The 17,444-nt window shown below is 37.3% G+C and overlaps 2 protein-coding genes across 2 annotated transcripts in view; both read right to left on the bottom strand.

Annotated features, from left to right (window-relative positions):
* Window positions 1–4: 4 nt before the first annotated feature.
* bmp3 (bone morphogenetic protein 3) lies at window positions 5–4,899 on the bottom strand. The gene is made up of 3 exons (XM_053481463.1): window positions 4,463–4,899; window positions 2,851–3,746; window positions 5–1,976 (listed from the first exon to the last, which is right to left on the bottom strand). The coding sequence occupies exons 1-3, from the start codon at window positions 4,698–4,700 to the stop codon at window positions 1,785–1,787; spliced, it is 1,326 nt and encodes a 441-aa protein (XP_053337438.1). The 5' UTR covers window positions 4,701–4,899; the 3' UTR covers window positions 5–1,784.
* Window positions 4,900–5,696: 797 nt separating this feature from the next.
* cfap299 (cilia and flagella associated protein 299) overlaps window positions 5,697–17,444 on the bottom strand; it is a 61,830-nt gene continuing 50,082 nt past the window's right edge. The window contains exons 4-6 of the mRNA XM_053481309.1: window positions 12,853–12,995; window positions 7,619–7,748; window positions 5,697–6,094 (exon numbers count right to left, since the gene is read on the bottom strand). Of these exons, the coding sequence (XP_053337284.1) occupies window positions 5,999–6,094; window positions 7,619–7,748; window positions 12,853–12,995 (369 nt within the window). The 3' untranslated portion in view covers window positions 5,697–5,998. The remainder of the gene's footprint in view (window positions 6,095–7,618; window positions 7,749–12,852; window positions 12,996–17,444) is intronic.

The following is a 17,444-nucleotide window of genomic DNA, read 5'->3' as shown; positions in this document are numbered from 1 at the left end:
AAGATCAGTGAAACATACAACTTTATTGATAGTCTGTCCAAAAACAACAGAAGAAAGCGATCTTACAGATGGGGAGAATAAACAGAATTAAACTTTCAGAAAGTAATTATTAACGCATTTAAATTATTCATGTGACGGCTCCAATCCAATCTCACTAAAGCCTCTTCCTGGCCGAAAAAGAAAAAAACTGTCAAAATACGTAAAATACAGAAAATAAATAAATGCCTTTAAAGCTCATTTCCATGTACAAATATAATTTCTTATGAAGCTTATTATACAAGCACAACCTTACAACTGAATCATTTACACAATAGATTACATAGTGTAGTATAATATAATATAATATAGTATAATATAATATAGGAAGACTTTCTGTAAAAATATATTATACAAATATTGAAGGAGTGCTCTTTTTTTGTTGCTTTTTCTGTTATATATTAAGGTAATTGCTCCCTTTTTAAAATGTTAAATCTGTATCGGTTGCATGTGTAGAAAATGTCAAACCTGAAAAAAAAATACACATTTATTAACATGCATTGAAAAAAGCTAGGATGAATTCTGTGTAAAAATAAAAAGTAAACAGATAGGAACAAAACAATCAAACTAATATTTTTGTCACATTTATAGACAAAACATGAACTAAAACATCATTTTAGGCAAATGTAAAATACTTTTTGAAGGCACTTTTGAGAAGCAAATAATATGTACAAATATATAGGCCTGGATATATTTTTATATGCTTTATCATTTATATACTACTTCATCGGTAACTTGGCGTATTGAAGTTGTTTCCACATTTTCAAGGAAAACTTAGTGACCTTTTATTACTCGATGTGTAAATAAGGCCTTCCAAAAAATGCCCTAAAAATGTGTCTTGGCAAGACAGACAGAGGTTTGCTTGTAAGCGTTTTTCCTGAAACTTGGGGAATTTGCGGTGGCTTGATAAATTGGTAATGTAATCTCTTCCGAGCCAAAATAGTTGTTTAGTGGTATTTACAGAAAACAAGCATGATAACATTATTGTTCAGATGGAATTACATAAAATGAAGTCAACAAGGGCACTTGGTCAGTAAGTACCCTGGAGTTCAGGCTGAGATCAGATTCAAACAAAGCTAAATGTGGCCACTGATTGTGATCTGTGCACAAATTATATCAATTAAAATATAGCATTTATATATTTCATTCATCACGCTAAATTCTGTTTTTAAGGTACTTCGTTAAACAGTCTACAGCAAACTGTGCTCGTGAGTAGCGTACTAGGTCACTGATGAATGCACCTTCAGAGTTCAGAAATAACAACATTTCGGCAATGAAATAAATCTTATCTATATAGCAGCAATAGATAAAAACTGAATATGAGTATTGTAAATGTGACATAATAGTAACAGCTTGATAGTGAGAAAGAGAAAAAACAAAAAACAAACACTGTACAAATTCATATTATTGTTCGTCCCTACATCCTCGACACACGGAAATCAACACATCCAAAAAGAACAGAAACATAAAAAGAAAGGAAGGAAGTCTCTTCAAAAGTTCATAACAGCCATGTCATAGAATGACTCTGTGTTCAACTGGGTGGGCGATTTTGCAAAATAAGCGTTTTTCCTTCCAGACAGTTCATTCAAACTCGAAGCTTAACAATTAACAATTGTCCTTAGAAATAGAACAGAATCATCTTCGCGGTATCTACAGGGATGTAGTCTCTCGTCCAGTGCAAAATGGGAATGGAATAAACAGGGAGATCAGGCAGAGTCAGGTGTGTGAAAAAGATCTGAAATGAGACATTATCGGCAGGCGCAGGAATCCACTGTCATGTTCGGGTAGACCTTCAGGACCACGTTCCTGTCGTCGTCGAAGAAGAGGATACTGAGTGAGGACATCTTCTCAGGGACGCAGCAGGGCTCTGGAATGCCAGGGACAACCCCGACTGCTCGGACGATGCTCTGGATGGTGGCGTGGTTAGAAGGTTTCAGGGACTGTGGAATGAGGAGATATTTAGTTATGGGTATCTTCGAGAATTCACCCGTCCACATGGCTGTCTGGGACAGGTGTGAACAAGGTAGCATGTTCAGTCGGTATAATGCTATCCTGACTGGGTTATGATTATTCATAACAGCAAGATATGTGAACTATATAAGAATCTTTGTACCTGGCCAGACTGAAGTAATACTCTTGCTCAGACTATTTGCTAATACTATTTCACAATAGACTTGTACTAGTATGTATTAGGAAGTTTTATACATTTTAATGCAGATTTCCTAAAAGTTTTAAAGGGCACAATTAAGGGTTGAAATGTATTGCATATCTAAGAAAGTATTAAAAATTTTCCAACACACCACCAATGTCGATAAAGTATGTTAATGATCCTCTTTGATCCCTATTTTGCAATATCTGTAATGAACCTACATAACGGTGCTTAAACCAGCTTGTACAAGTTTTTCTTAAGGCATTTGTTAAAAATGTAATGATTTACTTATAAACATTACCACATATACAAAGACCTTTAATAACTCTGTGTAAGTCTTTTTTTTTGCATTTATGTATCAGAGTGATGGAAATGACCTTAGCCTACCACTGGATGGAGCTGAATATCCATTTCAACATATATATTTTCCTGCTTTGTGTAAACAAGTGTTACACATCAGGCCTAATTCCTTGTACATTGGTTGTTATGATCCCATAAGTTAAATAATTTTTTTTAATAACAACTGTTCACAACATTGATGCATCTTTCTTTCAACAAAAGAGAATTAAAAAAGAAAACTTAAAAAAGATAAATATATTTACATTTATATATATATATATGTGTGTGTGTACAAGATGATGTGATTTACATATAAAGAAACATACCTTTGGCATTGGGAACTGACAGGAACCTGAGCAGTAATAGGCATCGAAAGACTTTGGAGAAATAATCCATTCACTCCAGCCAATGTCAGCGAAGTCCACCTTCAGATATCTGCGTGCGCAGTTCTTTGGCTCGTTCCACTGCTTCTTCCGAGCTTTCTTTATGGTCTGCTCATCAAACTGCAGAAGTGGGTTTTTGTCTCTTGGGTTCTTGCGAGGCTTCTTGCGAGACCGCTTTCCTGCCTTGTTCTCAACAGGGTCATACGCGCTAGGCTCGTCCCAAGTATGGATCTCATAAGGGTATTCGGGTCCTGGGAGCTCGTTGTTCTGCAGTGGTAGAAGGATGTTGGCGGAACGCTTCGTCCTGTGTGGTAAAGTACTATTGTGGTTGTGCAGTCTGATTTTCTGAAGTCCAGGTACTAAGCTCCCTTTGTGCCTCTGGAGAGTGGACACGACACTTTCAGGCTCGGAGATGGCCGAGTCGTTGGCATAAACCAGAATGTACGGTGTATGATCGGACAGAAGATTCTTCCATGGCTGCTGTCCTCGCGAATCGACTGAGATGCCGATGAGAAGCTCATCGTGATGCTTTGCTTTATTGACTATGTGAGTGATGTCCCTCCACTGCCAAGAGATAAATTCTCTGTACGTTGTGGAGACGTTAACGATGAAGTGTCCCAGGGTTCTGGTACTGTCGTTCACAGAGGCGAAGCTCCAGATGTTCAGGTGAACGTGACTGTGCCGCCTGAGGCCATGACGAGCACAGGTTTTGGACTTGCATCTTTGGCTGCTGTTCTGGAGGTCTCCGATATAGTAGTGCAGCGTTGCTGAGAGGACATCCTCTGAGTTAGTTAGGGATGTTAGATTGAAGATTTGAAGCTGCTTATTATTGATGGTACCTGCAGGGAGAATGACAGTTACTAAATTTGTTATCTATGATTGGCTTGGATCTAATGATTTTTGGCTGTATTGTCAAAAAAAAAAAAAAAAAACCATTCAGCTCCATATAACTTTTTTTTTTTTGCTTTTACATTATTGACATCATTATGGAATTATTTAAGACATTAATATGGACAATCATAATCATAATCAAAGCCAGATCCTCACCTCACGGTTTCCCTAGGTAATTGTTCAAGTTTTTAAGGTTATTGCGAAGGAAAACATGATCTTGTCAAGCTACCCAATTAAATACTAGGTTATTATTAAATTCTAACTTTTTTGGTTAACTAGAAAGAGGTTTAAACTTGGGATTGAACAGCTGGCACGAATTTCACACCCTTTAATTTGCACAGACGCACAAGTGCATGCAGGGTTTGACGTCAGATCAGGGAGATTACCACGGCCATAAAACTTCCTCGGACTTTTTAAACACCATTTCATCTATTAATCATTATAAGGAGCGATATATAAAAAAAAGTGAGCGCTGAGGATCCCGGAGTCAGCAGGTGGATTTCCACTAAGAGCGCGCGCGTAGGAGTGAATAAAGCGTGATTTTAAGTTGAGTCGTATACACATTGATTAGACGGTGTAATGCATACTAGTATAAAAATATATATATGTCAAATGAATAAAACCAAACAATTACAAACTATAGATATTCGCATTAGGCACATACCCGGGTGCGCTTTGAAGCTGCGCACCGTGTTTCCATCCCGGAGCGGGAAGCTCGCGCTGGTGTATTTGCTGTAGAGCATCTGCATGTGCTCGGAGACCGTATCCTGCACGGACTTCTCCGACTCATACTCCGTGTGTCCCAAATCCTTCGTTAGTCTTGCGAAGTGATCTTTTAGCATGGCACAATATCCACAACACACGCAACTCCATCCCAGAAGCAGAACCAGCAGGCGATCCATGGCGCTCGATAAGGTTCAGGCGCTTAACTCTCCTCGCAAGATATCATCACACGAGCGAGACCGAAAGCTGGAGTATGTTTGATGCTGGGGATGTCGAGAGTGTGTTGATTGTGGTGCGTCTGGCGCGCGCTCTCAGGGTTTTGTGCGCGGACGCTGCGCTGCTGCAGAGACAGCCAATCGCATTCACGCTCTGCTCTCATATGAGCGCCAAGCGGAATGGGCTGCAGATTTATAGGGCTTAGGGGAGAACCCTGAGGTACTTCACCTTAGATTCAGACACGGGAGAGCCATAGCGAAACAGAAAGAGGAGGGTAGGGAGAAAGAGTGAGAGAGAGAGAGAGAGAGACTGAAGTAAGTAAAGAAATAAAGTTGCAGAGAGAAAAAAAGGTGAAAAGGAAAGAAGAAAAATAATCTTCCAGGTTTTTATGCCATATCAAAACAAGGTAATAAACAGAAAAGTTGTTTCTAGTTTTTTTTTTTTTTTGAGTAAGAGCTACACAACATCCCTCAACATCTGGGACCTTAGACAAATGAGGTGGATTATGAAGGTCACTCACTTAATGCCCTCAATCTCATTTTGTGTTCAATGACATTGTGCACACATCCTGTAGGCTGGAGTCTGATCCATATGAGGAACTGCATCCCTTCCATAAACACCAGGCTCATGATTAAGGCTTCAGGACCAGTGGGGCAGGAAGTGATCATCTCTACATGACATATGAAGCCAGTGAGGTTATTATCCAAGACATGTTTAAGGAGAAAAAAAATGTAATTGACAAATGATGTCACAGATAAATACATAAAGTAAGATGAGATCTTAATAAAACCAACAATACTGTGGGAAACAATTTATTTATTTATTTATTTATTTATTTATTTATTTATTTTCTTGTACAGTAAGAATAAAATCAGTTTCCAAAAAAGATAAAATGTTAGAGAATGTTGTGCCATTTAAAAATTAATAGTACAAAATAGACAATATTTCAGTTTAAAAAGTCTAGAGAATTGTTTATTGCTACATATTTGTTTAGGATCAGAATCAGCAATTTTACTCAATAGCTCAATCAGCACTATTACAGGAACTGAAACAAGCTAACGGTGTTTAGCCTGGAGGGAGAGGCTAAAGTAAGAAAAAGTTGAAAAAGCCAAAAAAATATAACTACTAAATATCCAATGACTAAATGTTTCTCCAGCCATCCATAATGTGGATTTTTGGAAAGATGGAGTAAGCAGTATCAGCACCACACACCACACACTATACAATGTCTAAGCAGCCAGTCCTGTAATTACAGAGTGTGTCAGACTGTACACTTGATATAATGGTCAAAGATAGCAACATGAAGATAGATGTCAGACTTAAGGGGCATTCTGGGAGAGTGTTCAGACGATGATTCCTGTAAAGAAAAATTAAGAAAATGTTTGTTTTTACAACAATAATTTGAATAAATCATCTTCTGTAATACAATTTAAATTCACTTTTTTCCTATAGATTATCTAATAATCATAATAAAAAAAAACCCCTGAAAACATTAGTATTCCTGTTAGTTACTGTAAATGAATAAAAAATGTGGTTGGTTAATATAAATTGTGCAATTTGAAATGATTCACTGGCAACATAAAGCTAAAGCTTTATAAAGACATATGTCTGCTGCATGTAAGCTAACAGACTGTAGACAGAAAGCAAACAAACAAGCAGTATGTTTGGTTTCACACTAGAGGACTAATAAATATATGTACTGTATATGCTGTATAATCAGTGAAATAAGGAGCATGATCAGAAACCATTCCTACATCCCTTCCTGCAGCATTTAGAACAAAATGGCAAAAAAAAAGCCGAACGAATAAAGCAAATTAGCGCTTCATGTACCACTTTGTCAATGGGAATGCATCTATATGGGCAATGAGGTCATGACTAGTAGAAACCTGGGCTGGGTTCAGGGCGCTTGGGTGGTTTTGGCGTCTGGGTTCTCAAGCCTTTCCTCCGTTTTTTAATAGCCGTCCTGGTCGGGGTGTGCTCGACCACAGGCACAATTTGCCTCTGCCATCTTGGCCTCAATGTGCGTTCAAAGCGGCCTGTCTGCAGCGCTGCGTCTTTACTAAAATAGCCCGTCCTCGAAGTGCAGAGATGAAGAAACCAAAGTGGCACGGTTTTTCAGGCTGGAATTCACTGCACATTCTATCATATTTTATCAGCCCAAACCAGTGCAAACACAGGATGGAAGCACCTACAGTATCTAAAGATCTTTCTTAAGTGCAATTATGTCTGGATTTTGATGTATGTGCAGGTTCATTTTTGAATCAAGTAGAAGGAGAGAGCCACTGGATTCCATTACACTGGCAAGAAATCAGAGGATGATGCAGTCTTGCTTTCAGTCTGGGTGGCCTTATGATTCACTATGCCTGATGAACAAACTTCTATTTAAATAAATAACCTGTTCACTCTTCCAAAGTGGAAAACTTGTAAGGGAGTGAGATTTTATATAAAGTACATACAATTTAGTCAACCAATGAATTAAACATAAATAAAATGGCCAGTGTGCCTTATATGTGGTATCGAACAATAGAGAGAAACCATAACTTATTTTAGAGAAGATAAAGTTGTCATTCATGTTCAATGACTACATTTATTTTGGGTTATGGTAGTTTCTGCGAACACGGGGCAGCAGTTGAGAACACACATCAAAGTAGGATGTCACTTCAGTGCACTGCACCGTACACATATTCATGACTATGCGTATTTAATCATAGCCATTCAACAATCAGAGAAACCAAAAATCTAGTATGAAATGCATTCAAGGGTATCAAATTTATTTAAGTATAAATAGCTTATATCAAATAAAGTACTTAAAACTATATATATATATATATATATATATATATATATATATATATATATATATATATATATAAAATCCTACCTCTGGGTCAATATTCACAATATTTCGGTCCTTTTTATTCTTGAAGAGTACACCGGTTGAGTTGTTAGCAATCACCTGGTAGTTTTCACTGTCACATCCAGCAACTTCATTTGTTTTCCAGTTGTAAAAACTAAAAAAATGGTGAATTTTAGGAAATTAAAATTTTAAACAAAAACCCAAGCAAAGAAAACAAATGAGTAAATTTTCTGGGTTAAGAAACCTTCAACACATCATCAAAACCTGGATGGTTGGTGCTGAACAATCAACTTTGTGAAAGTAATGTGAAGGAAATAAAATCGTGAATGGATATCATTTAAAAACTTAATTTGAATGGTAAAATATCGACAGCAAACAAACATAAGCTATGTTCAATAGTGAAAATAAGAGCATTTACATTACATACACAATGTGATGAGAACTTACAGTGTCGGGACTAAATATCTAAAGAAGGCATGAAGCGATGCACCCACCATGCATAGTGCCCACTGTACAAGCTGTTGAAACAGTGTTATAATCTGGGGTTGCTTCAGTTGGTCAGGTCTGGACTTATGTGGCAATGAAATGAAGTCAGCTAATGACCTAAATGTACTGTACTGAATGACCAGGTCATCACATCTGTGGAGTTTTTTGTCTGTGTGTGCGTGTGTTTTAATTCATTACTACATTTTCTTGAACTGTTGTAAAAAATAAAGGAATGCAATGCCCATTTTTGGGGTGTTGACTGTTGACTGCTCTTATCACTAGGTGAAGTACTGAAAGACAGCTGCTTGGCAGGAAACAGAACACCACATGTCACACTTTAAAAGCAGGGGTGGGTTGGACAAGTGGATTTCAGCTATTCCTAAGCAACAGTCTGTTGTCCAAGAGCAATGCTGGAACACAGGGAGGATGAACCTTAGAAAAATACGGGAGGGGCAGATTGAAAGAGCAAACACATATTCAGCAAGTCATCCTGGATCAAGATAACGCTTTGGCACCTGGCCAGTGCATGACACATTCTGATATGTAACTTCAAAATTCAATATGTTGTTAACAACAGATGTAAGGATCTGAACCTGAAGAGGATAAATCACCGAATTCATCCACTCATAAAAATAAAAAAAAATGATGTCCACATTTGGCTGATCGTTCAGACTCTGGTGGATTGATTTCAGTAGCAGCGTTTGGACAAAGCATAAAGATGCCTGATGCATTTGCATGATGAGCTCAGAATTGTTCCAAACAACACAGCATTAAACAAATGCACAAAATACGGCTAATCTATTGGAATGATAAAAAGCCAACAAAGAAGCATGATGACAGTATAGGGCTCTTTATTTTATAATTCTGCAGATGTTTATCTAAGAGGAAATATAGCCTTAAAATTAAAGGCGAAGTGTCTGTCTGCAACTGGTATTTCAGCATACTTGGACCTGTTTCATTTTCCACATCCAACATTAATAAATCCATTTAAGAGTTCATCATTCAACCTCACAGGCGACCTCAACCTGTTGGATCCATATACATCCATATGGCTGTAAAATTTTGAAATATCTTCAAATATTTATCACCATGGCTTTAACAGACACAATACATATAAAGTGTGAGTGAAGGTAATGTGGCCTTAAGGTTCCGACACTCCTTCTAAACTGACCAGAAACCATGGGGCCGTTGTCAGCACCAAAGCAAATAAAGAGTGCCTCAAATGAAAAGAAAAGGGAAAAGGAATTAAACAAAATGTAATGGCCTGAATAAAACATCCTTGGAGGATCCCTGCCTGCCATCCTGCACTGGGGAAAGACCTTAGTGCCTTCCCTTGTGGTCAGTCTACATGGGGAATGCCTTTACAGTAAACATGGCAAGATTTAATGCTAGAACCTAGGCTCTATGGGGGAAATACAAAGATGCATGAAATCATAAGTTTAACCCATGCTCCATTTGCAGCATGGATCAAACATTATAGTGTTGGGTAATGTCTTGGATGGTCTACTTTAATTTCCTAAAGAGAAAGGAAAGTCTTTCTGTTTCTTCATATGGCTTTGAATGTATACATAATGAGAACGATCTGGCGAGAAGCTTAGAACCGGAGATGCAATGGCACTTCCTCTTTTTTAGAATAAGTTTTGACAGCGCTTTTGCTGTCTATTTATACTGAAACGCCATCTAGCAATTAACATTTTTGGGTTCACCACTTTTATGCATTGGTGAACCGCTTACTTTTGGGTCAAAGCAACAGGACAGATGTGAGATATTTTAACAGAGAACATGAAAAGATGGGCAAAATAATGTTCCAGAGTCTTTAAATTTTGAAGTTGGATTGGGCTACGAGACTGGACATTCGCTCAGAGATTTTTCATCCCTCAGTTTTGTGAGAAAAAATATAAGCAATGCTGCACTTGTTTTACTTTTTTTCCTGAAGAATTGGCCCCATAAAAAAGAAAAAAAAATATATCATCTAATTTAAACCCAAATAAAGAGATACATAAATACATAATGAATTTCATGATTTAAAGAAAACATTTCAAAAATAGTTTTCAGGGGGAAAAATGGAAATGATTTATCATGAATATTTTCGATCTTATCAAATTTTTCAAATATCTTGCCTTTTAAAATATTCTATCTACGTAACATTACATGTGACACACCAAAGAAGCCAGAAACCTGTGTGCTTATTTCTGAGCTTATCTCAGTTCTACCCAAAAACATTTGTAAAATAGAATGGGAGTGCAGCTTTATTTCTAAAGCTTCAAAGTTGTGCAACAGGTGCACTGCAGGAATGCAGCATGGACGGACACGGAAAGGCTTCAGCCAGGGAGACGCCTCAAAAACTTTCTGTTACAACTTTTTGCCTACATGGACTTCGTTGTGTATGTTTGAAAGTGCATAAACACAAATGATGCACGTGCACACAAACACTATTACGCACTTGTGCATGCCAATGATTGCGGTAAAATTGGATACACCGAGAGAAGGCAATGCTTCTAAACATCTGTCAGGATGATCACTGTGGAATAAACATAGGAGATGGTAGAGGAAATTGTCCGTGAATTGTATACACTGCTTTTTTGCACTCCAATAAAACACGTATTCATATTTTGGAAGATTCTGTAATACTCTCCACATAATGAAGCATGTATTCAGGATCGGTGCAAAAAGGTTGGTAACGTCTGTCATAAAGCTGTATGACAAGTAGTATCACGTGGGAGTATCACACACTGGTTGTTGCTTTTTCTCGTGAACAACACATCTTCTTTACACTTACAATGGACTGAAAACGATTTCAGCTGTTGGTCATGTTTGTTCTTAATGCTATTTTTTATGAGGAGGTGGACAGATTCCAATTTGTGGCACGGACTTCTGCATCTGTACGGGAAGAACTCGTCTGCTCCATGTTACCAGCAACCGCAAGCACTGGCTGTTATTTTTCCCGAGAGAGAGGGAGAGAGAGAGAAAGAGAGAGAGAGAGAGAGAGAGAGAGAAGATGGTTGGGTTTTCCAGGCTTATGTTATAATGAACTTAATTCTTTTGCTTACAATGTTTAGAGTTGGAAGTATGCTTGTGTGTGTGGTTGTGTGTGTGTGTGTGTGTGTGTGTGTGTGTGTGTGTGTGTGTGTATATGTGTGTGTGTGCTTCCTGAAGTGATTCAGGTGTGGTTCACATCACTTGATGTCACATGAAATGTTTTACATAACAAAAATCCTATATCACGCTCACAATATTTCTCTTTATTTTACCAGTGCATTTACAGTGTGTAAATAAACAATGTATATAATTTAAATTTTGATTAAAACTGATTTCACAGAGGTACAGACTTTTTTTTTTTAACCATTAAAGAGCCTTCAGAAAACTTGCATCGGTCTGCAAATCTGCAACGTTTAGTTTGTCTTTATTTGTCATAACGTACAGTAACTAAAAATCTCTAAAATGTAAAGATCTAAAGAAATTAGTTTCCAATACACATGTTCTCTCTCGAACATTTATAAACAATTACCAATTTTCACAGGATTTCTAAACATCTGAAATTGATAAGGTTTGCTGCTGGCTAGGCACATGTCTAATATGCAATGGATGAAATGAATCATTGCCTGCATTTAAAAATTCCTTGGCAGTGAACAGTTGCATTGAACATAGAACATTAGTTTATAATGCCCAACACATTGTGATGACTCACTTCTGACTTCTGAAAGCGTTTAATATGTTTATTTGAAATTTGCTGTAGGGGTGGGCTGATGAACACTGATGACACTACAAAGTATATATAAATCAACCAATCGAACATTAGAATTTATAGATTTGATAAAGCTTTCTGTAAGGAGAGTCTCCATTTACAGCAATTTGTAAAATTCAGTTTAGTGACATATGCAAGTCTTCTCTCAAATGTCAGGGGACCTCAGGACATAAATTTTTTTTTAAATTTTTTTTTTATTACTAAAATAGAATATATAAGCTTTTGTTTTTTTAGTACCATTTACAAACAATTATTGAAAAAGATAAACACATAAGAAGTTCTGATACTAGAAATTCAAGAGTAAAAGAATACCCATGCCATTGGCTTGTCTGAAGGATGCCAATCCATCCCATCACATATACCATTTATTCTGTGTATCCTCTTATTTAAGGGGGCCTGGAGCTGTTCCCAAAGATCTTAGGGCACAAGGCAAGGCACACCAACCCATTGCACAGCACAGGCACACACTCACACACTCCGTCACACACTACAGGCAATTCAGAAATGCCAGTCAACATACACGGCATGTCTTTTGACAGTTGGAGTGCACAGTGGAAACCCATAAAGTACAGGGAGAATGTGCAATATGCACACAGACTAGAGGCAAGATTTGAACCCCAAACCCTGGAGTAATGAGGTGACAAAAATTCACTAGAAACAACTGTTAGGTTTTATCACTTGTCCACATTTTACTTCACTTGCACAGAATTAATAAGATGCTGCTTTGTATCAATGTCAGTTGAAGCTGTTGATTGAAGCGCATCCCCATGTTGCATTACCTTACAGATTTATGTCTCCTCTTCTTCAAAATAAAATTCCTAATAGCCGAACAATTGCAATACAACATGTTTGACTGCTTAGTCAATCATATTGTCATGTTAAAGAAACACCATGGTTTTCATGATTTCTATGTTTCTGTTTTTAGATTATATGGTTAAAGGTTCAACCATGACGTTAAAGGCACATTTTTAATAAACAGTAGTCCGTCATGGCTAATTTGTGCAAGTAACAATACAAGTAGGCTTACCTTAAGTCATTTGGTCGTGGCAAAAGCTTTTTTTCCCCACTGAAATACGGTTCAAAGTCTTCACGTTTAAGTCTGTGGGCGTAGTCTATATACCCAGATATTTCCTGTCCACAAGCACCGTGGTCCCTTATGAAAATTATGGACTGCAAGAAAAAAAGCACATGTTGTACAAATAATATTGAACAGAAGATGACGAAAAAAAATGATAAACTAGCAAAACTCTCAGAGATATACAGTCAAGGAACATGTGCCATACAAATTATCTCATAAATCAGACAGATAAAACAATAATGTGTGTAACATATTAAATGATGCAAAAATATGCAAAATATGTTGCTTAATGGGTTGAAATATCAAATATCAAATTCTTGTAAAATCGTTAAAACTATATGCATTCAGCAGTTTAAAAACTTTCAGTGGTTATTTTGTCTAGATGATAATGATGAAAGAACAACTTCCAATAATATAAGCTGTGACTAGGAGCTTTGTCTTGGCTTGTCTGTTTACCTCAGTATGAGAGGGTTACACTTCTACTGTGAAGCCTCGCCTCCACCCAACAACACTCCTGTCACTGATATCACATTTGTATTTCTGTCTGAACTCTGGCCATCTGTGGATTCCCTTACGTGTGTGGGATAAAAGTGAGATAACTGGTACCACAGACTTAAAAAAAGAAATGAGCTCCTCTTTATATACTTTAAACAGATGCTATCAGGTTCACAGCTGCCCAGAGGCTGGGCGACCTACCTTATCTGTGGCTTCTCCACTCCCTTGAAAAGAAATCATCAGACGGAGGATAAGAAATACAGTGGGAAGAACAAGGCGAGTGGATCGTCTTTCGATTTCAGAAAGGGGAATCAAAACCCTTCGGCCCACAGCTACCTTCACCCTCATAACTCATGAGTCAAAGTAATAAAACAAAAGCATGGCTCAAAGGAACTGCCTGATTCCATAATGTAGTTTTGGAGAACAGGTGTTCTCCCTTCAGAAGGACTTAGAAAGGTTTTTGTATTGTAGGAAGTATATTAGCCACAGGAAAAGCAAGATCTTACTTTAATAAGTAAGACTGGTAATTTGTTTGGATGGAATACTTAGATCCAAATTCTGGGATTGTTTGCGGAAAAAGGCCATCATTACAGGTTAGGTTTAACTTAATCAATTCCACAACATATCAATTTTGCTTTGTGTGAATCTTTGCAGAATGAAAAAAAATAACAAGCACACGTTTATATTGTTCTTATTAGTACTAGTTTTGAACAAATTTAAAATGTATTTGTTTCCTGCTCTTCCTCACACCTTAACAGTAGTTTGGATATAATGAGCATTCAAATGGAGGTAGCCTAAGACCAAAATAGAAAAACATTTTATGTTGGGATTGCAGTCACTTGTTTATTTGTTTCTTCTGATGACTACTTGAAAACCGAAGCATGAAAAAATGAGCATCATGATAGGGTTGCATTAGAGTTACAATTGTATTTCCTGTTGTCCAGGCCTGGGAGTTGGCTGTGATGCAGGAAGTACCGTAGATCGGAACTCTTGTCCACACCCAGGTTTGAAATGAGCTTTCATACCAAACCAAATGATTCAAGTTGTAGCACTGGAACAGGTTTTCTAAAAGCTTGAACAACAAGAGCTTGTCCATAACTGTTTCCTATGAATTGCATTCATTCTATTTTTACAGAAATAGTGAGATTATTACATGCTAAATGATTATTGTGCTGATATGTTTTAATAAAGCACAGACAGATTGATTTTCTTATTTCTTAACAACTGCCAAATAATCATGCAGTTGATAGAATAGGGTTTTATGAATAAGAGACTCCTTTTAAGAATAAGAGACTTACTTCTATAACAAAAAATATTATAAAGTATGATTACAAATGGACCACTGTACTTCTCGTACTTGTATATATATATATATATATATATATATATATATATATATATAAATAGATAGATAGATAGATAGATAGATAGATAGATATATAGATATAGATATATACATATATATCCATGTCGGTAGACTCCATGGGATAAGAAGGTTCACAGCCTTTGAAACCCTTCAAACACCCAACCCTCAGAAACTTTGAGCAGTGGAAAATGACTGAACGACTTTTATCATGAAGTTGCACAAGCGCCTTTCTGTGAAGGGAATTTCCATAGACTCATTTTATCTCTAAGGTGAGAATCAGAACAGTAGGAAAAAGCAGAGCAGAAGTGTTCTTGCAGAGCAAAATTAAAGCATCCTGATATATCCTGGTATCACCTTCTATCTCAGTACCTCAACAAGAACAATCATGCAGTGTCAGGAAGGCTTGTGCAGGTGTCTGAGGGTGTCAGCTGCTTTCTGTTTATTATTGGTGGGCTGTGCTTTAGGAGGAATCCCAGGCCATCACTAACAACTGTGTAAATTTGTTGGGGTAATGAAAACATGGCCTGGATGACAGGAATGTTTGAGCTCCTAGTCCTTTTTTGGCAGGCTTACTCCTTGTCCCCCTTTAGGTGTTCCTTTTGGAAAAGGTGCGGTGGGGGGGTGGTATTTAACTTGGAAGTGACTTCACACAGTAGGACTTGTGTAATAGATGCAGCAGTGGAAACCAGATGTGCTGAGGTGTGCTGTTCTTCTGGGATTGAACAGAACTATACTTGCTTGGGACGTTAAATTGATACCCAACTTTATTAGAGAATTTCAAGGTTGGCATGATGATCAATTGAGAAAACCTTTTGTACACATTAGTACTTGTTGGTTACATTTTATTGTTGGGTCCTATGGATTCTGCACTATAATGACGCATTGTGTTAAACTATCAGATGGACACTGTTCAATTTCACAACTTTTTTTCAACTGCACATTGACAGAATCTTCAGTCAGATACTTATTGCAACTGTTATCAAAGAAATAAAATATAAGAAAAAATGAAAAAGTGTGGAGGAAAAAGATCAATGACATGTTTCCACTTTGCATTGCCATGAGTTACATCCGCTAAAGCTCTTGCCTTTGCCTTCTTAATGCACAACATACCCACCACTAAAAGCTCACTTAATTTGGAATTCCTCAGATGTCCTAAACTCATTCATTCTTATATGCTTGCCAAAATTACTTGTGGAAACACTTCTTTGAAAACATTAAAACATGAGTGAATTCACACTTTCTCTGTTGAGACACTGTTACACAAAGCAATGTGAAGCAATGGATTAAAGCTGACAGTGATGGCAGGCAATGCATGACTAACAGTGGACTCTCATGCACAGCTTAATGCTGAAGACCTTGAATTAAATACATTGCTATTTCACAGTGAGGACTATATCATTTTTATTCTGCTTACAGGTTATTTCCTTTGTGTTTTATGCAGCCGATGGGAGTCTCGCAATAGCATGATGTAGTACTTTTCGTGCAATAAATTTCTTCTGGATGAGTTTTAACACTTACAGATTGTAAAAACCCCAAGTGATAATGAGATAAATGCAGTGCCTAGTTTTGCAGGTGCTTACATTTCTAACTCATGCTTCAGCTTTAGCTCTTCAATCTGTCATTGAATTTTTTTACCAGTGTCTTTTTGCAGTTCTTATAATCTGTGTCAAATTAATCAAAGCTGCCAAATGTTTTCTATCTTATTTTAATGGCTTTGACAGACCTCGGCATGTGTGTGTAGTATGGAGGAAAATAATCAAAAGATGCTGCTTCCTTTCACTTATAATCATAGGGTGTGTCCCAAGGCAGATGTCTTGGCACAAGGTAAAAAAAGCTGTACCAAGGAGCTGTTTGCATGGCTGAGCTGTTAGGTCTCTCAATCTGTATTTACTTTATTTTAGGTACTGCTTCGCTCTGTGTGATCAAACAACAATTAAGAAACAATGAAAGAAAGAAAATGCTAGAGAGTAAACAAAACAAAATCTGTGATCTATGGAAATCGAATTTGAAACAGGTCCTGGAACTGTGGTTGGTTCTCTTTGGGATAAAACTGCAGTTTTTTAGGGCTTATGTTGTGCTATGTGGTGACCAGTAGCCCAGCATGTGTTCATAAGTTTTTATAAAACGAGAGCGAGCGAGAGAGCGAGAGAGAGAGAGAGAGAGAGAGAGAGAGAGGATTTTGAAGATTTGTTTACCCATGTGTTGAGCATCTCCATGGCTGAGGTGTTTGTGCAGGAAACCAAACAATTCCAGGTGTCCCCTTATCCCTTGTCCAAATGCCAAATGTCCAAAAACCAAATGTGAGATGTGACTGAACTAGCTTTAGCTGTAGATGAGTTGGTCATACATGATGATCCTGGCATACAGCTCAGAGCAGGCTGTGTTGGGCCCATTTTTTTTTTTTTTTGCACAAGTCGCCAGCAGAGCTCAAACCACAAAATAAGTGGTTTTGCGAACCCACATACATCAAATTAAAAGGCACTGAAAATCACTGAAAAGAAATGTTCTTTCGTTTTTTGTTTCATTTTTCAAGATTTAGGGTTTAGACCAGAAACCTTCACAATGCTCTTCATACCTATACTTTTTTTTTTTTTCTTAGATTGCTTCCATGACAGCTCTGGGTAATGTCTCTTCCTTCTAGCTCAATCAGGAACGTATAAGGACAGCCCGGTAAAAACCT

The sequence above is a fragment of the Clarias gariepinus genome, chromosome 21, assembly GCF_024256425.1.
Source record: "Clarias gariepinus isolate MV-2021 ecotype Netherlands chromosome 21, CGAR_prim_01v2, whole genome shotgun sequence".
NCBI classification, from domain to species: Eukaryota; Metazoa; Chordata; class Actinopteri; order Siluriformes; family Clariidae; genus Clarias; species Clarias gariepinus.
Note: the sequence above shows the minus strand (reverse complement) of the source record. Positions and strands in the feature narration are given on the sequence as shown.

Coding starts and splice junctions, on each gene's coding strand:
- bmp3 (XM_053481463.1), bottom strand. CDS start 4,700: ATGGATCGCCTGCTGGTTCTGCTTCTGGGATGGAGTTGCGTGTGTTGT. Junction 3,747..4,462: donor CAGCTTCAAAGCGCACCCGG/GTATGTGCCTAA, acceptor TTCTCCCTGCAG/GTACCATCAATAATAAGCAG. Junction 1,977..2,850: donor GTCAGTTCCCAATGCCAAAG/GTATGTTTCTTT, acceptor CTCATTCCACAG/TCCCTGAAACCTTCTAACCA.